We start from the raw sequence: 26,921 nt of genomic DNA, 5'->3' as shown, positions 1-26,921 counted from the left end.
AATTGATTTTAGTCTGAATATTAGCATACTCACAAATTCAACTTCTGGGAAAAGGATGAATTGTTGGATATTTTTGTAAAATAATTGCAGGCAGTTAAGTAAAAATGAGATTCCACAAGAAGCAACTACAGATTTGAGAAACATATACGAATTTTTGAAAGGATCCAGAAGGAAAGTAAATCATAATGAAAGGTAAGTTTCATGTATTAGCAAAACTGCATTTTTAAAAAAATGTTCATATTTGATGTTTATATTACTTCCATGCTGAAGTTTTTGAACTGTAGTCTTCTTTATCAGATGCACAAAGTATTTTCCAGAATTTCAGGTATTTAATCTGTCTGTAAATTCACTATCAACATTCCCCCCCCCCCCCCATACTGTGTCTGTATACCTGCTTGAGATGTGAAATCTCCTGGGCCCTCTTCTGTATCCTTGTGGTATATTGCATGGGGACGTAGGAGAAGACCTTCTCTGCTGTGGTGCCCTGTTTATGCACCATATTTCCATTGAGGGCTCATTTGGTGCCTATTTGTTTTGTTTTGTTTGTTTGTTTTAATGTGCCAGGTTAAAACATATTTTTGTTAAGCCTCTGGGGCCTAATCTCCCCCCCCCCCCCAAATATACATATGCATGGTTTAAGCCTTTTTTGTTTTAATTTTCTTCTTTAATATGCTTTAATCCTATTTGAAGGTTTGCATTGCTTTTGTCAGGAATTGTTTTACATTCATTATATTGTTTTAATTATATGTCACCCTGAAATCTCACAACAGAGAGTGTGTTAGAAATATTTTAAGAAATAGGTAAATACCTAAAATTGTGGATTTTCCTTCATGTGTGACCTGTAGTTAACAAAATCTTTTGCCATAGTAAATTTTAAGATGTGATATAATGTTTTATTGATTTCTCTGAAATAAAGACACATTGGCCACATACAGACAGGCCAAAATAAAGCTGCTCCGGGTCACTTTGGAGGTATGCTGTTTAAATGATGTATTTAAGAGTCTGGAAGCTGCACCAAAGCTGCGCTCTGGTCCTTAGGACTGCAGTGTGGCTTTGGCATGGCTTCTGGCCTCTTAGGACGCATGCATCATTTAAATAGCATAACTCCAAAGTAACCAGAATCAGCTTTATTTTGGCCTATCTGTATGGGGTCATAGTTAGAAATCTGACTCTTCCGTAGAATAAATAGAATTCCATGTTCCATTTACTTTGATTTTCCTCACTGGGCATGCTAGTGCTATTCAAAGCCAGTACATTGGGCTTGACCTAGTCTAGCTGTTTATTTTTTTAAAAGGTTAGAATTGCTGCCTCATGACCCAGAGAGCCTAGAAACATATCTTTTAATGTGATGCTGTGGAGAGAAAAACAAAGTTTACCAGAGTCTTGTGATAGATCATGACTGTTGCCTTAGACCTGTGCAAAGAGAAAGGTGGAATATAAATGCAACAAACAAACTTAGGAGTGGTAATGTTCTCGAAGCCAATAGGTGGTGGTAGAATGGTTGGGTTTTTTCATGACCTTGCTTCATATGAAAAAGGAGGAGGAGGAGGAGGAGGAGAAAACTAGTGGTTTGAGTGTTGGACTAGGACACTGGGAGGCCAGGGTTCAAATTCCCACTTGTCCATGGAAGCCCACTGGGCAAGTCACATTCTCTCAGCCCTAGAGGAAGGCAAGGGCAAACCACTTCTCAGCAAATTCTACTAAGAAAACCCTATAATATGTTCACCTTAGGGTCTCTGTAAGTCAGAAATGACTTGAAGGATCACAACAACAAACTAGTATGCACTCCACATTGCATGCTGTACAAGCAGGTGTGCTACTTTGCAGGCGTAGTAAACTGGTATATAAGAGAGATCAGCATTTGGCTGTCTCCTCCATCATTGAATTGGAAAATATGGAGGAATGTATCTAGGACTAGAAAACCTGTGGTCCAGTCAGTAATCAGGGACTGCTAGGAAAATATGGAGGAATGTATCTAGGACTGGAAACCTGTGGTCCAGTAATCAGGGATTGCTAGCATTGTTCCATCTTTCTGATTGTTTCTTAAAATATCTGCCAGATTCTATTAATATTCATTTCATTTACATCTTAATGTTATAACTGCAAGTAAGAAATATGAAAGTGTAAGCTTACAACAGCATTCTCGAGATGGAAGGGGGACCAATCCACTCAAGTTGGGTTTTACCCCCTCGCGCCCAATGTCCAAACTTCTTTTTCAGTTAATCTTTTCTGTTGATCTTTCTTTCTGTTGGACTCCTTTCCCCTTCTTCTCAGTTTTAATATTCCTGCCCTACAGTACAGACATAGGGCAAACCTTCTCCTTAAGATTTGAAAATTAGACATAAAATTAAACTTAAAAATGGAAAAGGATAAACTAATAATATTAAAAATGGTATCAGAAGAAACCCACCAAGAAACTAAGAAAATTATTTATTACTTCAAGTGAAAATGAAGAGGAGGAGGCAGAGTCAAGGTGCCTGGTCAACAACAGAAAAAATAAAAGCACAGACATTTCAGCTTCAGAATCCAGGCAGACACCTGGCTGACATGGCAGTAACAAGCCAGGGAAAATAGTCTGGTTGGATGCCTATCTCACTGGCAAAAACAAATAAAATAACCAAAAGGATTGCGTCCGAGCGGTTGCTTGGTTCATTCCCAGACAAGCTGCAAAATCAAAAAGACAAAGGCTAAAAAAATAATAATCAGAAAGCTTATAAAACCAGCTGGAAAATAAAGAGCCCAGACCAGGAAATGGTTGCCATAGTGGCTCAGAGGCTCCTCACACCTCAAGCTGCCATGTGGAGAGCAAACTCCCCCCAGTAGAGTGCTGAGATAGCTCATAGGAACTGTCAGCAGCTGGTGAGTCACAGAAGGCCCAATCTGTAAAAAAAAAAAAAAAAAAAGGATGGATAGATAGATAGATAGATAGATAGATAGATAGATAGATGATAGATAGATAGATATAAGACGAAACAGATAAATCTTTAGAAAAATAGAAAAAACATACATCAGTGGATGTATAGCCAACAAGTACCAGAGTAATGGAAAATACTCAAAACAAAACACAATTAGATTTGATAAGTATGATGTCATCAATGACACAGGCAAGCATTGTAAATCAAGGAGATTATATACCAGACAAGATAAATGAGAAAACCAGAGAGAACCCAGAGCATAACATCTTGAATGCCATAAGAGCACGATTAATGTCTCTGGATATTACAGGAAACAGTAGTAACAGAACTGACAAACATCTTCAATGGCCAAACACAATTCAGACATGGAAGAAGAGCAATATTTAGTTGCTGTGAGATTATTTCAAAGTCAGAAGTTCAAATGTCTGTTGCATAGAGTTTTACCAACATTAGGTTTAGCACACCACATGCAGTCTGAACATGACAATGCTAATGCACATATGAAAATAGCAAAAATAATTCAAAAGCAAAAGACACAGGAGGAAGAAATTCCTATGCCAGAGATTTTTAAGGATTTAATAGAAAACGAATGGAGTTCATCAGTACAAACAAACAAAAAAAAAATACGTAGGTTTCAGTCATAAACTTTATACATTCACCAAAGAAAACATGAAAATGTTAAAAGTGCCATTAATGCACCATTGGCCGCTTTAATTTCGGGAGCAATAGCACCCAAGGAGGGAGACACAACTCTGAAGGATATAGATGAAAGAAAGGCAGACTCAGCATTGAGAAAAGCCCATGAAACTACAGCATCCACTATTAGAGCTTCCACAGCTTCTTCACTGTTTGCAAGAGCAGCACTGATGTGGGTAGAAGAGATTCAAAATACAAGTGGATTATCAGTAAATGCGTGCTACATCAAGCACTAGATAGTAATAGTAGTACTTCAATATATTGTGGATAGAAGCCATGATTCCATGGTGTTTGGCGCCCACACGATCACAGTGATGACCATAGCTAGAAGGTCTCTGTGGCTGAGGCATTGAGAGGCTGACCAGAAGTCACAGAATAACCTAGCATATGTACCATACTCTGGAGAACTGTTATTTGCTGATAAAGAACTCAAGTAAATACTGGTGGAAGGCAAGGATAAAAAACAGCTAATGGCAACTATGCAGAAGAGGAGAATGGACAGGAAGCTTTTCAGAAATACATACGTAACAAACACCTCCTTTTGTGGACATAAGTCAGTGGGAAGATCAACACAGTACAGAGGGCAAAGAAGCCAATGGAGCAGGCCAGGAAATAGATTTGGAAGACAAAATTTACCATTTAAACAAACACGGCCTCAAAAAGTGGCAGCAATCCATACTGACAAACAACAGATGGAAGTAGGAGGAAGGTTAATCAGGTTTGCAAGTTTGTGGACTCAAATAACATCAGACCAATAGGTGCTGCAAATCTTAAACAGTACATTTCAACAGCAAACCAATATCAAGATTCCTTCCTTCACAAAATCTGAAATGCAAGATCAAACGAAACATAGTACAACAGGAAATAAACCATCTACTATTAATACAAGCAATAGAGGAAGTTCCATTACACCAAAGATACAAGATGATGTATTTAAAGTTATTTAGGTGGGGTACAGACCGCCAGAAAGAGGCGCCAGGGAGGCGCCTCTCTTTGCTGTGCAGGAGCGCCGCAGCATATAAATTGTGCTGTGCTGCTGCACAGCGAAAAAGGAGCTGCAAAAAGTGACTCCTTTTTGTGGTGCCGCAAAGCGCCAGAGACGGTGTGGTTATGTCGCAACTGTGCAGCGCTGTTTGGCGGCGGTGCAGCTGCGATGTCATCGCTATGCACGCCATCTGTATGACGCTGCGTAATGGTGGCACGTGCATGACGTACTAGGGTTGCGGGGCGTGTGCACGCGCTGCCCCGAGGCAACCCTAGCACGTCGTGGACATGCAGCAAAGGGCCCATCTGTACAGGGCCATACAGTGCCAAAAAGCAATGGGACCTATAGACCGATATTAAATCTGAAGTACTTGAACAACTATGTAAATACTCAAAATTCAAAATGGAAACGTTTCAGACTATTAAGGAAAGGTTAAAGTCTGGAGACTTACTAACATCTATAGACTTTCAGGATGCATATTTGCACATTTCCAGGGCAGAATAGGGTAGAAAGTATTTTCGTTTCGAATACAACCAAAATTACTACCAATTCAAGACACTAACATTCAGGCTAGCATCAGCACCACAAGTATTTACAAAAGTACTCATGCCTCTAATAGCATTTCTGAGACATCAAGGAATACGTCTCTTCCCATATTTGGATGATTTGCTGCTAGGAGCAGAAACAATGTCAAAGATACAAAAAGATATCCAGTTAACATTAGAACCTCTAGGGAAACATGGATTCCTAATAAATTACAAAAAGATTCAATTATTTCCAATCACAAAAATTACTAATTTAGGAGCTAAAATAGATATAAAGAAGGAAAAGATGTCATTTTCACCAGAGAGAAAAATGAAGATAAAATTGTAGATACATATTTTATTAATGCATTTCTTTTTTTAAAAAGGATATAACAGCAAATTATACTTATCAGCATTTTGTTCTTATGCAAAACATCCAAAGAAGAAGTTTTGACACACTTTAGATGTGTCAAAACTTCTTCGTTGGATGTTTTGCATTAGAACAAAATGCAAAAATATTAGACTTATATGTCCCAGCTTAAGTGGATTGGTCTCCATTGCCATCCCAAGAATGAAAGATTGTGCTTGTGCTTACCATGAATGGTCATTCTGGGATGGCAGGGAAGACCAATCCACACCTTCCTATTATTATTATTATTATTATTATTATTATTTTAAAGAGATTGAGAGAGAGAGAGAGGAAATGTGCAAAGGGCTGGGAAATTAGTTGAGGAGAAGGGGAAAGGAGTCAAACAGAAAGAAAAATCAACAGAAAAGATTAACTGAAAGGAATTTTGGACTCCTGCCTCATGAAAGGCGCATGGAGGTTAAGTGGACTGGTCTTCCCAGCCATCCCAGAATGACCATTTACCGTTAAGTAGAACCTTTCATTCTTATGTATGTGTGTACAAGTATAATTTTTGAAATTACTTCTGATTAAACAGATATTGGATAGCACTTAGGTTTGTTGCATGTAAAATTCATTGCCACAATCAATTTTATTCTAAATGTCTGTCAGATTCTATTAATATTTGCTGCATTTACATCTCATGCTTATAACTGCAAGTAAGAAATATGAAAGTGTACGCTTACAACCACATTCTTATGTATGTTTGTTCAAGTATAATTCTTGAAATTACTTCTGATTAAACAGTTATTAGATAGCACTTAAGTATTTTGCTTGTAAATTCCATTGCCACAATCAGTTTTATTCTAATTGATTCTGTTTTCTACATTTGCAGAATTTCTTTGTTGATGGAACTAGGTCAACTTTCTTTAAGACTAAATTGTATTCCTATTGCATGTTCATGTATAAATGACCTGAAGAAATGCAAGATTAGTGTGAGTGTTAGGAAACTATTGTTTGAATTATTTTATTATGTTGTCAGCCTTAATGTGGGAAGATTTATTCCTTTTTTAAAACTCATGTGTGAGTGTGAAGGGATGCACTGAATAAAAAGAAAATGCATTCAATCATACTTATATAATGTTTGCTATTATCAGAAATGGGAGGGGGGACAAATAGTAAGTAGAGTAAGGAATCAGTGAAATATGAAAAGTTCCTTTTAATGTTATACCCACAAATTTTAATAATGGGAATGTTGTGCAAGGACTATTTGGCTAATGTACTGTTTCCCTCAGCTGGGTTATAGGCTATAAGCAATATGCTTAATTTACAAAAAAAATTTCAAAGACAAATGACAATGGTACGCAGAAAGTATTGTCTGGTATTTTGTGACTATTAGGACCTATGTGGGAAAAATGGCTGTGTATGCACATATGTGCATTTAATGGGTCAGCTGAAAATAGTGCTTCACACAGCTTATGAAGGATCCAGAAACCTCTATATTGTTTTTCATGAATAAAAATACAACTATCCCTTAGGAACTTGGGTGACAATATTTCTGTGTGTTTGGGGTACCATGGCTCTGAGAATACAAATGCAGAATGTTATAACAAAATGCCTGAAAACATCCAAGCTTCTCAAATGTTTCTGTCACATCGTGAAAATATGTTTGTTTTAATAGGATCAGGGAAAACAGATTGAATTAGACTGCTTGGAATGTGACTGTGACGTCAAGAAACTTGGTAATAAAATTGAAACATATGCGAAAAATGTTGTTGAGGTATGTTCATTCTCTTTTTTAGCACCTCTCTACAAAGAGGTCCGCCCTCCCCCTTCTTTCATATATACAGAGCGCTCTTTTTTTTACGCGGGGGATCTGTTCCGGACCCCTCCCCCCGGTGTTAAAAAAAGCCCCATTGAAAGTAATGGGGCTCGTGCATGGTGCGGCAGTGCACGCGTGCCACAGGTGCATGCCCCATTGAGCCTAATGGGACTCGCCACCCCTTGCACTCCACGTGCTCCCACGCAGCTTTCAGCGTATGTTGAAAGCCACATACAGTGCGCCCGTGTCTGACGCGGGTGCACAGTAGTTTCACTTTATTTCTTTTTTTCTGAAACTTCAAACAGTCATAGAGGCATGATGCAGAAATAATGTTCTCATTGGAGAACCTTTCAGGGGTCATTTTCTGGTGCTAAAGATTGATCCAGAGATACCCTGTATTGCCCAATCACATAGTCTTTAGAAATTTCTTGTTGACTTTGTACTCCCCCTTAGCAGTTTTTTTAGCAGGAAGAGGAATTATAGAAGAAATTTCTATTGTTAAGGAGCTGTGACTCATCATAAAGTAGTAGAAAGACACAAACTCAGAAAGGAGAAAGGATTCCTGTCAACATACTGTCCAGGTTATTAAGTGGTGTATGGACTAGCCTCAGTAAGAAAGCATTGTTTATTTCAATAATGAAAGCAAAAGCAAAGTATATATTTGCTCTTCTAGGAACAACTGAAAATAATACAGAAACTTGAGCTCATTTTAAACCGTGCAATTCGGCTGCGGGATCCTAATGTTATTCAGGCAGTGTGTGCTACTCAGTGGAATATCTGCTTACCACTGCTGCAGCCCAACTTGCAACATTATGTACGGAAACCACTATTAGCTATTGCTGAAATTCTAGAGAAGATTGACAGGTGAGTTGGTTTTGTTATACGTTCTAATTTGTTGTTTTCTAAGATCTGATATACTTCATATGAGTATGGGGTGAATTAAGAAGCTACTTTAGAGCCCCTTCAGATGGGAAAAAAGTATCTGAAAGCCTCAAGTTTTGTTCCGGCACAAACTGATTTTATTTTGGATGTTGGCACTACATTTACTTCTTTCCTAAATATTTCTTGGGAACTCCTGGAATTATCAAGTACTTTTCATTCCTACTTCCCAGGTAGGTTTAAATTAACCCAGTATTTTCTGAAATGAAATTTATCTCACCTTGGCAGTCTGTATTAATCTGTAGGTAGCTACAATGGTAAGCACCAGTTAAACATAGGCCCTGAACAGACAGACCAAAATAAAGCTGCTTCAGGTCACTTGGGAGTTATGCTGTTTAAATGACACAAGTTTCTTAAGAAGCCAGAAGCTGCGCCAAAGTCCTGCTCCTTAGGACTGGAGCGTGGCTTTGGCGTTGCTTCCGGCCTCTTAGGATGCATGCATCATTTAAACAGCATACCTCCAAAGTGACCCGAAGCAGCTTTCTTTGGGCCTGTCTGTTTGGGCCCATAGTTACTATTTCCAAGATACAGATTCAATAGAGATAAAGTGACGGAAGGGGGCATGTCAGGACTAAAAATGATCCTAAGGCTTAACCAGTTTAATATTGACCAGGTACTTTGGCACTTTGGCTATTACTCCTGAGTAATAATAAAGAAATAGCTGAAAATGAATTGCTCAGATGTTGCCTGAATCTAGATGTGAAATGTGATCAGTGAAAAGGGAATGAGGATGAACTTTAGTGGGGAGACAGGGAAACCTGGGATGTTCCAAAAAAGAGTTTGAATACAAAGTGTGAATATGCAGGTGAAATAAAAACAGATGAAAAAGTCTTGATACTTCCAAAGACTTCTTTTTCTTTCTGGATAAGCCCATATACTGAGTCAGATCATTGGTCCATCAAACTCAATACATTGTTCTAATAGGCAGCAGTTCTTCAAAGTCATAGCTGCTTTTAGCAATGTTTTTGCATCAGATCATTTTAACCAGATATCTGGCCCTCATACAAGGGAACTATGGCTTTACTGTTGAGCAGTGACCTGTCTTGTGCTAGGCTGCCTATGAGATTACCTGAAGTGTTTTCCAATTTTTTTTAAAAAAAGTATTTTATTTTTAAAAATCCCAAAACAAAACAAGACCAAAAAAAAAATCAAGATGACAGATCACAACACAACCAAGTAAAGTTGGCCCTCTGTAACCACAGATTCTGCATCTGCAAATTCAACCATCCACAGATTGAAGATATTTTTTAAAAATATCTAAAACCAAACTTGATTTTGCCATTTTATATAAGGGACACCATTTTACTATGATATTGTATATAATAGTACTTGAGCATCCACAGATTTTTGGTATCCCTGGGGGAAACCAAAACCCAACAAATATCAAGGGCCCACTGTCATATGAACATTAATTCCAAAATCAGCTATATGCATAAAACTTATATAATGTGCCTTCAATAGCATAATCACCTTAAAATTACAAAGCAGGAAATAATTGGTGGTGTGATGGTGGACTCCCACTTGAAGCTTGCTCAGTTATTGAACCAATGAAAGGAGCCCAGACAGTGATAAATGCATCTTTTTAAATTCCTCCTTTAGTCATTCTTCTACAGGTCAGTTTATGTGAAAGAGCAATTCCCAACACATGGTCCAGCCAACTGCCAAATTTTGATGTTTTGAGATAATTTGTATTAAGTACACAACTTCTTTGAAAAATGATGATGCCATTCAAAAGGCAGTTATCTATACAAATCTCTTTCTCTCTGTTTTGCCAGACTTAATACACATGGAATCAGGAAATCTATTCGCAATAAATATACATTACCTAACGAGAAAGCTTAGACAACATCTTTACAGATTTGATTAAAATTAGTTATGGTTCTGTTTTATAGCATGTTGATTTTATTACGTTGCCAAGTTCATATGGAAATTGCTCGCATTGAAGAAAAGGGAGACAGAATAGAGGCCGCCATGGAACATTTGCAGAAGGCCATTGACCTTGATAACAATGGTCAATATAATGAGTACCTTAAGATGGCTTTCCATAGGCTTAACCTAAACACCATATTATACAAGTCACTGGAGCGTCTGGAAGACCAAGCAAGTTTGATGGTTGAGCAGGTAACTACTGGAAAAGTTATTAGAGGGTAGCGCTGTTGTTGTTGTTGTTGTTGATGATGATGATGATGTTTTTGAATTAGCATACAACTAGATATGATTGTCATTGGCAATGTTATGAATTGGAATATATCCAAATATGACTTACTCGAAAGAGCATTTTTGAAAATATATGTTGAGATAAAGGGCCAAGCTCACGTATACCACCATCACAGGCTAGCTTGGTGAGGACATGAGAGAGAACCTTCTCAATGGCTATTCCAACTCTCTGGAATTCTCTTCCATGGAAGGCTAGGCCGATCCCCTCCCCCTTCTCCTTTCACAAACAGGCAAAGACCTTTTTGTTTAATCAGGCTTTTAATATTTTCTTATGGTAGATCATCGAACTGATCAGATTTACTTAAGTACTGACTCACTGTTCAACTACTCATTCAATGGGTTTACTCTAGTTGGGACTACCAGTAGGATTCAGATCATTGTTGTCTTTTTAAGCCTCTGCTGGGGGACAAGTGTGAAGAATATAAGATGGGAACAACATCTAAGGATGAAAAGCTCAAACTCTTCCCTAGTTATTTGTGGTGGATCTGATCCAAATTGGGCCTGAATGCATTCATTTTGTACAAAAGAAAAACATTAAGAACTTGCTGTATGCTATATATTTAACAATGATCATGGAAGATTTATATACAGTAGAGTCTTGATTATCTGACCTTTGGTTATCCGATGTTCTGGATTATCCGATGTCCAAGTGCTTCTTTGTGAGTGCATACACATGCTCACAAAGAAGCATGGAACGTCAGATAATGGCACGGTGGCTTTGTTTTCCTCAGCCAGAAGGGAGTGTGTGCACTCCCCGCAGGCTGAGGAAAACCAAGCCGGGAAGGGGAGGACTGGGCGCTCAGCTTAGGAGTGCCCACGGGATCAGGAAATCTAAGCTGCAGAGGAGAGGACTGGGCCGAGCGCCCAGTCCTCCCCTTCCCGGCTTGGTTTTCCTCAGCCTTCAAGGAGTGCGTGCACTCCCTGTGGGCTGAGGAAATCTAAGCTGCGGAGAAGGGAAGGAGGAAGGGAGGAGGGCAAGGGAGGTGAGGGACTTTTGTCCCCAATGGCAGTGTGGGTGTGCGCACGCCATCATTGGGGACAGTCTGGATTATCCGACATATTTGCTTATCCGACTATCAGCCAGCCCATTTATGTCAGATAATCAAGACTCTACTGTAATATTAAAGCTAATGATGAAGACATCAGAATTGTTAAAGATTTTCTATACCTTGCCTGTGTAATGAAGTCAAAATTGAGACTATAGTCAAGAAATCTGAAGACTAAGGCCCTATACAGACCAGCACAAATGCCAGCCTGTGGGCGGAGTCAGGGCTCAGCATCCTCATGCTGGATGCCCTAACCCCACATCCAGGGCGCTATTTTGGTGCACGCCGGTCCACATGGTGCACACCATCATGACACACCTCTGGTGCTGCATCTACATGATGCAGCTCCGAAGGAGCATCATAAAGTCACTCTGCCATGGCTATGGCGCCCCTTGGAGGACAGAAAAAGGAGCTGCTTTTTGTGGCTCGTTTTTGCGCTTTCCAGAGGCTGGATCAGGGCTGCAGCATGATATTGCCATGACCCCAATCTGGCCAGTATTGTGGCAGTCTGTATAGCCCCTTAGACTTCGAAGAGCTCCTATGAATGAACTATATGAGATCTTCAAATGTAATGTGTAAAGAAATATCACTGAATCACAGGGTCATCTATACCTTGATATTTCCAAAGATATGGATGGATATGAAATCTGACAGCAGAAATCTGACAGGAAGAAAGTCAACTCATTTGAAATGCACTTCTAGGTGAAAGTTTTACAGATAGCATGAACTTTCAAAAAGACAAATAAATAAGGAGCAGGCCTGAACTCTCCCAAGAAGCCAAAATGATTAAACTGAGGCTGTCATACTTTGAACATACTGTGAAAGGACATGATTTACTGGCAAAAATAATGATTGGTACGTTTGAAGGCAAGAGATAAAGATGAAGACTGCATCACTGATGGATTGACTCAATGAAGGAAACCATAGCCCTGAATTTTGTAACCTTTGTAAGATGCCTTGAGTCTCAGACTAGGGAAAAGGAGGATTATAAATATCATCATCATCATTGTTTTTCTTTGCTAAAGATTTGTATGAAACTGACTATGGGTACATCCATACTGTAGACATGATGCAGTTTGGTGCCAGTTTAACTGCCATGGCCTCATCCTACAGGTTCCTTGGATTTGTAGTTTTGTGCGGCACCTCTATTTGACAGAGAGGGCTAAAAGCTTTGTGTAAATTTACAGCGCTTTATAAATAAAGGTTAATGATAATAATAATAAAACTATAAATACCAGGATGGAACCACAGCACTTAAAGTGGCATCAGTGTAGATGCACCCTATGTAAGAAGCTATATGAGTATTATAGCCTAAGAACTGTGAAATTGACTACTCTCCCCTAAAGTATTATGGTTTTAACACTTCCTCAGGTTGCTGTTTTGCATGAAACCACCACTCTGTGTGATGGTGAATTCAGGTGGGTAATGCTAAGGAGGAAGTATCCATATTTTGAGGGAAACCTGATGAACGTAAAATCTGCAGAAGTACCAAAGATTTAAATCCTTCAGGGAGTTGGGTTCTTTCTCCAAAAGCCTAATGAAAACTGAACATGTTCCACAGCCATAGAATGTGCAGTGTCCACTAGAGTAAAAAATGGGAAAACTGTCTAAGAGACAGAATAGAGACATTTGAAACCTTAAGCAGGAGCAATCATATTCAGGATTGATTATATATAGTTGCAAGTCCCATTTGTGTAGTAACAAATCCTTTTTTTAAAAAAAATTCAGGCTAAAAAAGGAACAACAAAAGACAGCGTGAGAAAAAAACGGTCTCTCTTGATGAATGCTGGTCGTGCACTAGCCCCTGAGGCATTTCAGATCGTCCTTGATAGTGAAAATGAAACTAAAGGTACTATTTTTCAGTGCTGGCAAAACAGACAATCTTGTGTTGCTAATTTTTTCCTAGTATGAAGAACTGTTTGGTTTCAGTGATCAACTTCCCTGAATGTGGAGGAATAGAATGAGTTTAATAAAACTGTATTTATGTGCCAGCGACAGGATAATCATGAGTGTTCCACTAGTAATGGCTGGTTTCTAAACCCATATGTGGCAGCACCTTGCTTCTGGCAAGCAGTTTGATTACCATGAATACAAGTTCACTCTGAGATGGTGTCCATTGAGTTCTTTATGCCAAATAAATTGGAAATCCTCTTTGTCCTATCAGAAATCCATTTAAAAGAAGAGGAGGGAATGATCTATATTTTTTTCAGAGCAGTTCCTGCCATGCTGCTCACCATGCATTATGGTACCTCAGAGTAGAAAGATCACTTTCCCTCTTGCTGTCCACATGTCACAGGATGAACAGCTGCATTTAGAATGGTTTATTTCATTTCAAAACAAGAGATAGGACATTAAGTATGTGCCTCCCATCTGCAGGACCAGTATCCACAGTTTCACTTACCCACATCCAAAATATATGTTCTCTCTAGGCTTTTTCTAGGTCCTCTAAGCACTGTTCTATGGTATGCTTCAGGTGAAGTTTAATCATAGAGTCGCACTGGATGACCTATTCATTTTGATAGGGTTTGCTATGATCTGCAGTTTTGCATTTCCACTGTAAGTTTTGCATTTCCACTGAATGCGACGGTCAAGAGCACCTGTCATCAGCTTCGGCTGATCCGCCAACTGCGCCCATACCTGGACCGGAGGGACCTAGAAACTGTTGTACATGCCCTGGTAACTTCGAGATTAGACTTCTGCAATGTACTCTACATGGGGCAACCCTTATACCAAACTCGGAAGCTCCAATTGGTACAGAATATGGCAGCCCGGCTGGTCACTAGTGCGACCAGGACCAGCCATATAACACCTATACTTAAAGATCTTCACTGGCTGCCTATACGCTTCCGAGCTCAATATAAGGCGTTGGTTATTACCTATAAAGCCCTAAATGGCTTGGGCCCAGGATTCCTGAAGGACCGCCTCTCCCCGTACAATCCGCCTCGCACCCTCAGAACATCTGGGCAGCAATTGCTGAAGGTGCCAGGGGCTAGGCTAGCTTCTACCTCTAGAAGAGCCTTTTCCACAGCTGCCCCTGCCCTTTGGAACACGCTGCCCACCGAGCTCCGCTCATCTACTACCCTGGCCCAATTTAGGAAGGATCTTAAGACCTTCCTATTTAAGCAGGCATTCCCCGACTAAACATCCTGCGGGCCTCCCTCCTCTTCCGTGGCCATGAGGATGGGCTAATGGGGCTTTTTTATTGCTTTTATTGTTATTCTTGTATTGATACTGTGTTATGTATGTTTTTAACTTGTATTTGTGCCCTGTTCGCACTTGTAAGCCGCCCTGATCTTTTTGGAAGGGCGGGATATAAATAAAGATTTTATTATTTTTATTTTATTATTTAAGTCCAGGAACATTTTCCTGTGAATATGGGGGTCGTACTGCAGTTTGTGGAAGTCTATTACATATTAATTTAGAGAGGTTCTTAGTATTCAGAAGGACCTAAGAAGATGCAAAGACTTTTCTTGTGCACATTGATAGTTTAGTATTCTTTGAATCTATTTCTTTGAGTCCTGTTGCTAATATATAAATGTGATGCAGCTGAAAAAAAATCCCCTAAACATTTTTTGCTGAAATTTCAGAGAAAAGCAAAAGGTGAAAAAGCAATAGAAAATAAAAGGTAATGTGAATATCCTCTTCATTTACATGTAGAATTTTGGATTAAGGAAAATATGAAACAGTCTTTATGGGTAAGACATTACAGCGAAGGTACTATTTCCCAGCCTCTAACCTCCATCTCTGTGTATCATTGAACAAAGCAGTTCCAGTCAAAAGGAGGGGAGATGATATTTGGGATTTTCTATTCATGTCTAAGAATAACTTAAGAGCTAGTTGCCTTTAATGTTTGAGTAAAGTTTTCAGTGTTTTAAAATTTTTCCCGTATAAGGGTGTTTTTTTTTTTTTTTTGGTAATTTACTGCTAAAGGGAAAACTTTAATCCCTCAAGTCTTCAGAGATAAAAAGCTTTTTAGTGAACATTTAATAGACTTTTTGCATAAATTAGAGATGAGCTTTAATTGAAGTAAACACTAGAACTTTAATTGGAGTAAATATTCTTTGCCAGAAAATGTATGTTTTCAAGACTAAAAATAGTGTTTCTTTAAACTTCCACATCACATAGCAGAACACTTGTTTCCTATAAAATAGTCATCTTCCTTTGCAACAGAATTACTTAGCTAATGTATTGAATCAGTTATCTGTATCACATTTAACCTGCAGTGACTTGCCTGAATTCTCTTGATCTTACAGAGGGCCACTGATGCATAATTAATGGATAAATTGTATAAAACTGATGTGCTGTTTTTCAAAAAGTCAATGGTGACCTGCTGGAATTATTTTGCCTTTTATCTATATTCATTCTGTGTGCTGTTGCAGGTGGAGCAGTGCACAGCTGAGTAGTCCAAATTAATATCACATCTGTGAGAAACACTTTTATCAAAATGAATTTGAAACCAATGTGTCTATACCATATGATATTGCATTTGTTGTTCTTATTATTTTGCCCCTCAAACAATCCAGTCCTTTGGCTTTTTATGTTTGAATTGATCCCAGGAAGCCGGAAGAGTGGATGGCTTGTTTAAGGGCTTTGTGATATTGTTTCAAGAATAATACCTGGAGATTTTTGCTAGGGTAATTTCTTCTCTGTACCACTGTCCTTTTAAATGGTGTGCCACCCTCTTTTAGCATTAACAGTATTGGAGAAGGCAACACTTGCAATCTGTCATATGGTGCCTGCACAAATCAAAATGTCCTAGGGTGCTGTGCACTGGGGAGTACATGTGCAAAGCAATGCCTAGTTTTCTTAGCATGTGGCTGACCATTGCTAGGAACAGAACAAAATGCTGCACTAGATGAAATATGAATCTAAACCTGTATGGCAATTATTTATCCTCTTACTACAGTTACATTTAGAGAGAGAAAGAGTTGTTGTGTGCCTTCAAATCATTTCTGACTAATGGTGGTCCTAAGGTGAAGCTATCACTGAGTTTTTGGGGGCTGAGAGTGTATGACTTGCCCAAAGTCACCATTGGGTTTACATGACCAAGCAGGGAATGGAACCCTGAGCTGAAGCTCAAAACACCACCTCTCTCTCTCTCTCTCTCTCTCTCTCTCTCTCTCTCTCTCTCTCACACACACACACACACACACACACATACACACACACACAGAGAGAGATATACAGTAAGTGATTAAAAAAGAATGGTGCAGAAGTAAAGCTTATTCAGTTTTGCACCATTCTTTTTGAATCACCACACACACAGATATGCTGGTACAGTATTTTTTGAGTATCTGGCCAGAGCTTGAAAAAGTTACTTTTTTGGACTACAACCTCCAAAAGTCCCCAGACAGGGGATTCTGAGAGCTGGAGTACAAAAAGTAATTTTTACAAGCTTTACGTCCAGCTGTAGGTAAGAATGCCTTGGGAATTAACACTTTTAACTTGAAATGTGTTTATGTTAGATGGATGTTTTTAAAGGCCTTTTAAAACATAAATGCACAAAAAAGAAAGAAAAAGGAAAGGGAGAGTGTGGAAAGGGAGGGGGAAGAATTACATAGGATATCAAAGGCATATACATTAATATAAGTTTGACCATATATCCAAAAATATTTACTTGTACTGTATATACTCATGCATAAGTATAGAAATTTTTGTCAAAAAATTGACCCCAAAAACAGAGGTCGACTAATTCATGGGTCAATGTTAGTACTGTACTTTAACTTTTTTAATTTTAAAAAAGGAACCATGCACTGGTGAAAGGCAAGGTATAATCTGTCCTGGAAGCACTGACCTTCCTCTCATCTATCCAGCTTTTAGGATGAGTACAAACAGTTATGCCTTCTGGAATTTTGTAAGTTGTTTGGCATTGCTTTCTTTTGCTTCATCCTTTAGATCCTTTCTTATGTGGCCCCAAGTTTTACCCTCGACTTATCCATGGGGCATATCAAAATCCATAATTTTGCCCCCAAACCTGCCCTCGACTTATACATGAGGTTGACTTATTGTCGAGTATATACGGTATTTGATGTCTGTAGACTACATTTGTGCAGATAAAAAGCAATAGGATTTTGTGACCATTGAACAAAGCATGGTGCCTATTTTTTTTCCAAACTTAAAAATATGACTCTTTTAGCTACACTTAGAGCAGTCGGATCTACCCATGTTGTCTATCAGTTAAGTTCCAAATTCCAGCATATTAAATTTCAGTTTACTAATTTTGCATCTGAAATCACAGTGAGATCTTACATTAGACACATACGTATAATGTTGTGGTTATGCTCTATCTGCTGATCCAACCCCAGAATCTACCTTAAAATCCAGACAGCCCTACTGAAGGACAGAGTTCTGCTGCCCTGGCAAACTGAGTGCTGAAGGATGCTCATGACCAGTCCCTTTCCACCAGTAAGTGGCAGTGCAGTGAACAAAAGCTGGGACACTTGTGGGGTCCTGTCATACTTTCTTGTCACAATGCTGCTTGCTGGTGCAAGGGGGATGGGCACATCATCCTTCATCACTTAACTTTCCAGTGCCAGAGAATTCTGTTGCTCAGTATGGCTCGGTAAGCCAGGTTTGCTGAGTATTTGTGGTTGTGATAATGATGCCACAGTCATAAATGTGAATACCAAACAGCTTTGAGGTTATAGATTTAGCTTACAACTTTGTAATTGCCTGTGAGGATGCCAACCCACATTATCAATGTTTTTTTAAAAATATAAAAGGAGTATGTTGTAATATATCCAACCCGAAAAAAGGGACCACTGTGCATGGCTGCTCCATATGACACAAGGAAGCTTTTTACAACAAATATGTAAATTAAAGAAATAATATATGGGTATACATGTTGACAGATGCAGGAACATGCTTCTTTAAAGATAATACACATGTCATATAGATAACACATATGACATATAGTTTGCTGTGAAAACTGGTTTAACACTATTGTTCCTAGTTTAAAGGTAAAGGTAAAGGTTTCCTCTTGACATGAATGTCTAATCGTAACTGGCTGTAGGGGGTGGTGTTCATCTCCATTACTAAGCCAAAGAGCCAGCATTGTCTGAAGACAACTCTGTGGTCATGTGGCCAGCATAACAGCAGAGAACGCGGCCCTGTCCAGATGGGCCCTTTGTGGCACATCCACGACATGCTAGGGTTGCCTTGGGGCAGCGCGTGCACATGCCCCGCAACCCTAGCACGTCATGCACGTGCCGCAGTTGCGCAGCGCCATACATACGGTGCACACAATTATTACGTTGCAGCTGTACCACCTCCAAATGGCGCTGTGCAGCTGCAACGTAACCATGCTGTCTTTGGCGCTTTGCGGCACCGCAAAAAGAAGCCGCTTTTGGAAGCTCCTCCTTTGCTGCGCAGCAGCGCCGCACAATTTGTATGCTGTGGCACTCCTGCGCAGCAGAGAGAGGCGCCAAGGAGGTGCCTCTTTTTGGCGGTCTGTACCCCACCACTGTTACCTTCCCACAGAAATGGTACCTATTTATCTACTTGCGTTTGCATGCTTTCAAACTGTTGGTTGGCAGAAGCTGGGACTAGTGATGGGAGCTCACTCCATCATGCGGCACTTGAGCCTCAAACCGCCGACCTTCCGATCTTGTGATCATCAGAATTGGCATCTTAACAACTAAGCCACCACATCCCAGTAGCAATTGTGTAATGTATAGCACTACCCTAAGATACACTACCCTAAGAAACAAAAAAAGATACAATAACCTGTCCCAATTCACAGGGGATCTGTTCAACCCCTTCCCCTGTGAAAATGGAACCTTGCAAATATTTGAGTCCCATTGAAAATAATGGCGCACACCGCCATTTCGGCCCTCCCCGCTTGTCCCTCCTACGAAGAGCAAGACCACGGACTCCCAAGTCCACAAAAAGGGAGGGACAACTGTATAGTACTAGTTTAATTGATGGTCCTTATGTGCCCAAAACAACACTAATTCACAAACATGTTTGAGGGAAACTCAGGATTTCCCAGTGTACAAATTATCTTTTCAAGAAACCCTAAAGGTGCAACCCTGTGTGGAGTGGACTTGTATTTCCTGCTTGTTAGAATGAACTACTTTTGTTTTGGAACATGTTGTAATAACATGAATAGTATTAATAACTACCCAAGTGAATGCACAGAAAGATTCTTTTTGTTTGTCTGTTTATAATGAATATTTCTGTGTATCGGACACAGTGTATAATTATAATGTATTATCTGTAACTATTTTTGGCAGTTATGTGAATCATTTTTCAATTGGGAAGATTATTGGTAAAGGATGTAATCCTATGGTCATTTATTGGGGAATAAGCTCATTGAAACAAACCAAAGTTCTTCTGAGTAGGCATATACTAAATGTTATACTGAAAGATTTAGTGGATCTTTTCATTTCTGTGATGCCTACTCTTCTAGAAATATCTGATGCATCATTTTTTTTATTTTAAAAAATCATTATATGTCCATGTATTTTTATTTGTATATCCTGGTACATTGCTTGAGGGTCAAATTAAAGCTTATTCAGTCATAGCTATGACAAGGACCATAACTGATACTATTCAGTGTCTTGCCTCATCATATTTTGTAGGAAAGCCTTATCTAGCTTGGTTATAGAAAATATGACTGCTGTGTCATTAGACTGCTGACATAATCTACATTTGACATGTCTATGTTGCTTAAGTCATTTCCCACCTGAGGGCTCAGCTCATTTCCCTGTTGTATCGTGTCTCTGACAGTATAAGTTACTTTCTGTGTCAGATATTTTTGGATTTCATTCCCATCCCTCTTTCTTTCTGCCTCCCTTTCTTCACCTTAAAAACTAGGGTTTGTCTGATTAACACACTAAAATATCCAGTGTTAATATTATATTTACCCCTGCCTGAGCTGGCTGAGTTAGTCTCTGCGGTGGTCCCCTTGGCTTGTTGTCCCAGGGGACTTCAACATCCATGCAGAGACTGCTCTGTCAGGAGCATCTCAGGACTTCATGTCTGCCATTACAACCATGGTGTTGTCCCAAATAATATCTGGAGCCACCCATATAGCAGGACATACTCTGGACCTCGTTTTCTGTTCAGGGCAGGATGATAGTGATCTGGGAGTGGAAGAACTGTCAGTAGTTCCATTGTCATGGACTGATCACTACCTGGTAGGGTTTAGACTCACTGGGACTCAGAACCTCTGCAGGGGTGGAGGGCCGATTAAGATGGTCTGCCCCGGAGACTTATGGATCCGGAGGGATTCCTGACGGTTCTTGGGGAGTTTTCTGCTACCTTGGCAGGTGATCCTGTCGAAGCCCTGGCTGATCTCTGGAATAGGGAAATGGCCAGGGCTTCGACAGGACGCCCCTAAGTGTCCCCTCACATGAAGCGGAGCCAGACATGCTTCTTGGTTTACAAGGGAACTGATGGTGATGAAATGAGTGGGGCGGAGACTAGAGAGACTATGGCGGAAGACTCAGAGTGAATCCGATCGAACATGGGCTAAAACCCACTGGAAAACCTATGCCATGGCAGTGGTGGCAGCTAAGAAACTATACTTTTCTGCCACCATTACGTCTGCACAGTGTCATCCAGCAGAGCTATTCCGAATTGTCAGGGGCCTTTTACATTCTGGCCCCCAAGAAGAAAACAAAGACCACTCGACAGCTCGCTGTGAGGAATTTGCGAGACACTTTGCAGACAAAGTCACTTGGATTCCCTCTGACTTGGGTGCTGTAGTTGAGGCAGGTCCAGTGGATGTAACCATAGTGCCTGCTTGTCCCATATGATTGGATAAGTTTCAATTTGTGCAGCCTGAGGATATGGATAGGATCCTTGGAGAAGTGAGAGCCACCACATGCATACTTGACCCTAGCCCTTCCTGGCTCTTGAAATCAGTTAGAGGGGGACTGGCTGAGTGGGTAAAGGGAGTGGTGAATGCTTCACTGCAGCAAGGCAAATTTCCATCCTGCCTAAAGGAAGCTGTGTGTGAAGCCATTACTGAAGAAGGCCTCCCTGGATCCCACCATTCTTGACAACTATCGGCCAGTCTCTAATATATCATTCTTGGCCAAGGTTCTGGAGCGAGTGGTGGCCTCCCAGCTCCAGGGATTTCTGGATGAAACAGATTATCTAGATCCATTTCAATCTGGCTTCAGGCCTGGCTATGGCACAGAGACGGCTTTGGTCGCCTTGGTGGATGACCTTCGCAGGGAACTGGACAGGGGGAGTGTGTCCCTGTTAGTCCTGTTAGCTCTCTCAGCGGCTTTCGATACCATCAACCATGGTATCTTTCTGAGCTGCCTCTCTGGGATGGGGCTTGGGGGCACTGTTATGCAGTGGCTCCGGTCTTTCTTGGAGGGGCGGACCCAGAAGGTGGTGTTGGGGGATACCTGTTCGATTCCTTGGCCGCTGGCCTGTGGAGTCCCTCAGGGTTCTGTTTTGTCCCCCATGTTGTTTAACATTTACATAAAACTGCTTGGAGAGGTCATCCAGAATTTTGCGGCGTGGTGTCATCAGTATGCAGATGACACCCAACTCTCTTTCTCCTTTCCATCTGATTCCAAGGAAGCTGGCCGTGTGCTGAACCAGTGTCTGATGTCAGTAGTGGACTGGATGAGGGCAAACAAATTGAAGCTTAATCCAGACAAGACAGAGGTGCTCCCGGTCAGTCGTAAGGCAAATCAGGGTATTGGGGCTATGCCTGAGCTGGATGGGGTTACACTCCCCTTGAAATCTCAGGCTCGCAGCTTGGGTGTGCTCCTGGACTCCAGTCTGAATCTGGATGCCCAGGTCTCAGCAGTGGCCAGGAGTGCAATTGCACAATTAAAACTTGTGCACCAGATGCGCCCGTTCCTTGAGACGTCAGATCTGGCTACAGTGACACATGCTTTGGTTACATCCCGTTTGGACTACTGTAACACACTCTACGTGGGACTGCCTTTGGAAACTGTTCGGAAACTTCGGCGAGTCCAAAATGCTGTGGCCAGAATGTTGACCGGAGCCAGTTACATGGAGCGTATAACTCCTGTATTGAAACAGCTTCACTGGCTACCGGTTCGTTTCTGAGCACAATACAAAGTGCTGGTTATGACCTATAAAGCCCTACACGGCTTAGGTCCAGACTATTTGAAAGACCGTATCTCACCATATGAACCACCTAGAACCCTAAGATCTTCAGGAGAAGGCTTTCTCTCGGTCCCACCACCATCCCAGGCTCGCCTGGCGAGGACCCAAGAGAGAGCCTTCTCAGTGGCTGCTCCTTCCCTGTGGAACTCCCTTCCATGGGAGACTAGGCTGGCCCCCTCACTGCTGGCCTTTCGTAGGCAGTTTAAACAGGCCTTTTGAGATCTGGAAGGCTTAGTTTTATTGGGAGATGAGAGGGTTGGACTTGGACTGTTTAATTTTAACTCTGTATGTTTTTAAACTTTCTATTTGTTATTTTTATATTTTTATGATTTTAATTGTACAATTTTAACTGTTATGTTTTATATATGTTTGCCACCTTGGGTCCCATTTTGGGAGAAAGGCAGGAGATAGATAGATAGATAGATAGATAGATAGATAGATAGATAGATAGATAGATAGATTGATTTGCATACAGACTGAGATGTGTTACAAATTGTTTCTTCACTGGGTTTATATTTAATAGCATCAATAGTTTGTATAATGTTAGAAGATGTGAAGATGCTGTATATTTTTCATAGGAATTTGTCTTTCATCCCTTCGTTGCTTGTCTCAAATGATTTATTTCTTAGATAATAGTAATTTAATTCTAAAATGGCTCATTCAGTGGCTAAGATAGTCTAGTGAAATTACTGTGCCAGTAATGTGCATGTTGTGCAAAAGTCTCTAAATTTTTCTCCCTTCCTGTTTAGTTGCTTCAAGTAAAAGTAAGGGTCAAATTAGTTATCTCTGTGCAAAAGCAGAGCACCACATCAGAAGTGTAGAGAAAGCGGATGGGCATTTGAAGAGAATAGGACATGAAAATGAAAAAGAGAGGTAATTATCATCATAGAGAAGCATTGCTTTGTTTTTTTAAAAGAATATATTACTAAAAAATTCTACAGCTCTACTGGGAGAAAGGTGGCATATCCTTTTAATAAGAGTGCATTGCCACATTATTTTTGCTCTGATGTGTAAACTTACCGCGCTTTATAAATAAAGGTTAACAATAATAATAATAATAATAATAATAATAATAATAATATCTTCTAATGTAATTGAACTTTTTTGTAATTTTTTTCATTTGTATAGAGTTAAACTTTGGTCAGAAATAGCAAAAACAGCACGAAAACAAGGTGTATGGGATGTGTGTCGAGCTGCATGTAGATTCTGCCTCTTGTATGATGACTGTCAAACCACAAAGGCATCAAAGCGCAGAAAATGTAAGTCATAATATTCATTTATTTATGTGTAATATTACTTCATCAGGTGTCTCCTAAGCAAATTCTTAGAGAAAAATTCTTTCTTTGAAGAGCAGAGGATAAAACATGTTGCTGAAAAAGTATGAGACAAAGCTTTCCTTTCCCCTTTCAGCTGTTTATTTAGCTAGGTATTGATAGTGTTATTCCTCACATGAATAGAAGACAAAAAACATATTTTACTCTTTGTCAGTGAGAGAAATGTGGCTCTGTAACATCTCCTGGGGAGCTAATGTGACTCCTTAGTCTCTCTTGTTGCCTTTCCCTGCCCTACATGGTAAAAAGCCCTACTTCCACACCATTAAATTGTCAAAAGCTTGCCTGAAAAAATTAAATTGTTCTGGTCTTTATCTCTGAGCCTTCCAAAACCCATTGGGTGCTGTTCCCACACCCACTAAATTCTTGTTTGATTCTGGTCCAAAACACATTGTAGAAATAATCCAGTTTGATACTGCTTTAAGTGCCCTGGCCAGTGCTAAGGAATTCTTGAACTGTAGTTTATTGTGACACCAGAGCTCTCTGACAGAAAAGCTAAATGTTTCACAAAATTACAGTTCCCAGAATTCCCTAGCATTGAGCCAGGGCAGTTAAAGTAGTCTCAAACTGAATTATTTCTGCAGTGTGTTTTTGACCTTTGTCTCCTCATCATGATTTCCTATGGCCCAGTTTCTCTTTGTTCTGACACACCTGTTTTGGATCTTACCTCCTGAATCAAAGGGTTATGCTCCTAAGCCCTGATTAGATAGTGTTATTTTGTTATTATGATTTCAAGGCTTGACAACCCAGTTCTATGCTGTACTTAAATGTTACTTTCTGAGCTGTAGATTGAATTTATGGATTGCTGTATGTTAATACTGGTAATCTGTAACATGATGGTAGTTTATCCATTCTTTCTCTTTTTAAAAACCATTAAAACACTATTTAAAACACAGATATTTTTTAAAAATAATTGAAAAGCTATTTAAGGTGCTATAAGATGGACATCTCCTACTGCTGTCAGACAAAAGGTATTGCATATTTAGTACAATCTTTTCCTCCTTAACCAGTTTTTATGAAAAGAAAAAGATGAAAAAGACTGTGGGAAGACACAAGAGGATTACAAATAAATAACATTGTCTTGACCTCCCTTAAAAACTGGTGAATGGGAAACAACTATTACCTGATAAAAATCTCACCTGGAGGTATTCTTGGATTAAATTGTTAATTAAAAAAAACACAGAGGCTGTTCATCTGAAAACCAAGGTTTTATTATTCTCAATCTTTACATAAGCAGATAGATATCCAGAGGTTGTTAAAATAACAAACTTTAGTTATCTTTTAGTATTCAAGAAGAAAAGTATGGGAACATTAGACGAGGATCAAGAAGGAAATGTACAAAGAGAATCACCTTCTCCCACTAGATTTTTCTCTTTGGAAAGAGATTTACTGAGAACTTTAGCAGAAGTGAGATTCATTAACGCAGAGGTTAGTAAATTATACAGCTGTCAAAATAATTTTTTAATCACATTCTGCCCTTGGTTGCTCATAAATGAATGATCTTCATTTATACTAACTTACTACAGATGGTTGCTTTCTTATGAGAAAAGAGGTCATAAAAACAGCAGGGGGGGGGAACCTGCTCATGTTATTTCATCACTTGTACAAATCCAGTTTGCAATGTAAATGGAATTTTTGTTAATTAAATCATCACAGGATTTTGTTCTATTACCCTTCCCATTGGTGGAAACATGGAAAGTCACAATTCACATACTGGCATGACTTTGAGATATCATTTTCACATACTTGAGGTATTTTAGCAAGAATATTGTCTTTTCTAGGCTCTCCTCATACAGTATTTATGGATCTTTCTCTTCTGATGAGTGAACCTGGATTGAAACCCATTTTCAGCTTTATGAACTACCTTGGAACAATACCAATAGTTTATCATTGATGTTAATGTTAATGTTAGCGTTCTTTTACAATTCTATGATTAAAATGTTTTTCTAAATATTAACTATATTCTTTTTAGAGTTAAGGCATTCTGAGGATATTTGCTTGACTATTGGTATTACATTTATGCTATAAATTGTAACACTGAAATAGCTTACAGGACAGTACTCCAAATGAAACATCTTGAAACAGAACCATACAAAACAGGACAGATTAAGAGACAGAGGCCTGGTACATACCTCCCTGTCAGGGCAGGCTGCAGGCGTCTAGTTTTCCCCTGGAGGGCTGCCGCAGCATCCAAACTGTGCGGCATCCCTCCGCCCCAAAAAGAACTTGGAAAAACCAGGTTCTTTTTCTGATGCCATGCGGATGTCATGAGTGCGCCATTGGCGCACTCATGACATAAGCGATGCACAGCAACATCTGTATAGTGCGCATTGTTTACATCATCATGGTGGCGCCCGTGTGGACGGGACACTGCCGTTGCCACGTGCTAGGTTTCCGGAGCGTGCGGATGCTCTGCAGTCTGTAACTCTAGTATCGGCGGCGGTATACCACTTTTGGCTCTTCTGTGCATCTGTTTCTAGGCTACAATTCATTTACTAAGAACAGAAGGTGTTGAGCTCAATGATCAGCCTGTCCTCCCTGTGGATACAAGCCCGCACTCTTCAGGACACGCTTCACCAGAAACTGGACATAAAGCAGAGTGGAATAGTTATAGGTAGGCTGGTTTGAAGAATTTATACCTACTTTGTTTTATCCTATTTTTGAAGCAACTGGCCCTTAAAATTTAGTCCAATTAGATGTGACTAAATTTTGAATTTTATGTATGAGCTTTTGTGTTTTACAATTTTTCTGTAAGTGTTTTAGTGGCAAAGACTGATATCTAATTTCCAAATTTGTATAATAGTATAAGAATTTGCTTGATTATTAGTATTACATTTTTGCTATAAGTCGTAGCACTGAAATAGCTTACATGACAGTAGTTTATAAATACACTCCAAATGGAACACCTTGAAACAGAACCATACAAAAAGAGACAGATTAGGAGACAACAATGTTTGGGGTCTGTAATGAAATGTCAGAATAGTTATGCTTTTTTTTCCT

At 39.7% G+C, this 26,921-nt stretch overlaps 1 protein-coding gene across 2 annotated transcripts in view; it reads left to right on the top strand.

Annotated features, from left to right (window-relative positions):
• CFAP46 (cilia and flagella associated protein 46) overlaps window positions 1-26,921 on the top strand; it is a 131,864-nt gene that overhangs the window by 22,518 nt on the left and 82,425 nt on the right. For both annotated transcript variants that reach the window (XM_089510221.1, XM_089510220.1), the window contains exons 9-18: window positions 91-192; window positions 6,362-6,461; window positions 7,148-7,246; window positions 7,962-8,152; window positions 10,120-10,348; window positions 13,219-13,339; window positions 23,340-23,463; window positions 23,719-23,849; window positions 25,207-25,349; window positions 26,402-26,535. In XM_089510221.1, coding sequence (XP_089366347.1) covers window positions 91-192; window positions 6,362-6,461; window positions 7,148-7,246; window positions 7,962-8,152; window positions 10,120-10,348; window positions 13,219-13,339; window positions 23,340-23,463; window positions 23,719-23,849; window positions 25,207-25,349; window positions 26,402-26,535 — 1,374 coding nt within the window. The remainder of the gene's footprint in view (window positions 1-90; window positions 193-6,361; window positions 6,462-7,147; window positions 7,247-7,961; window positions 8,153-10,119; window positions 10,349-13,218; window positions 13,340-23,339; window positions 23,464-23,718; window positions 23,850-25,206; window positions 25,350-26,401; window positions 26,536-26,921) is intronic.

Source organism: Sceloporus occidentalis, unplaced genomic scaffold (genome assembly GCF_023333645.1).
Source record: "Sceloporus occidentalis isolate IW3139 unplaced genomic scaffold, rSceOcc1.0.p SCAF_2, whole genome shotgun sequence".
Classification (NCBI taxonomy): domain Eukaryota; kingdom Metazoa; phylum Chordata; class Lepidosauria; order Squamata; family Phrynosomatidae; genus Sceloporus; species Sceloporus occidentalis.
The sequence above is the reverse complement of the archived record's forward strand: the minus strand, read 5'-3'. Positions and strand labels throughout refer to the sequence as shown.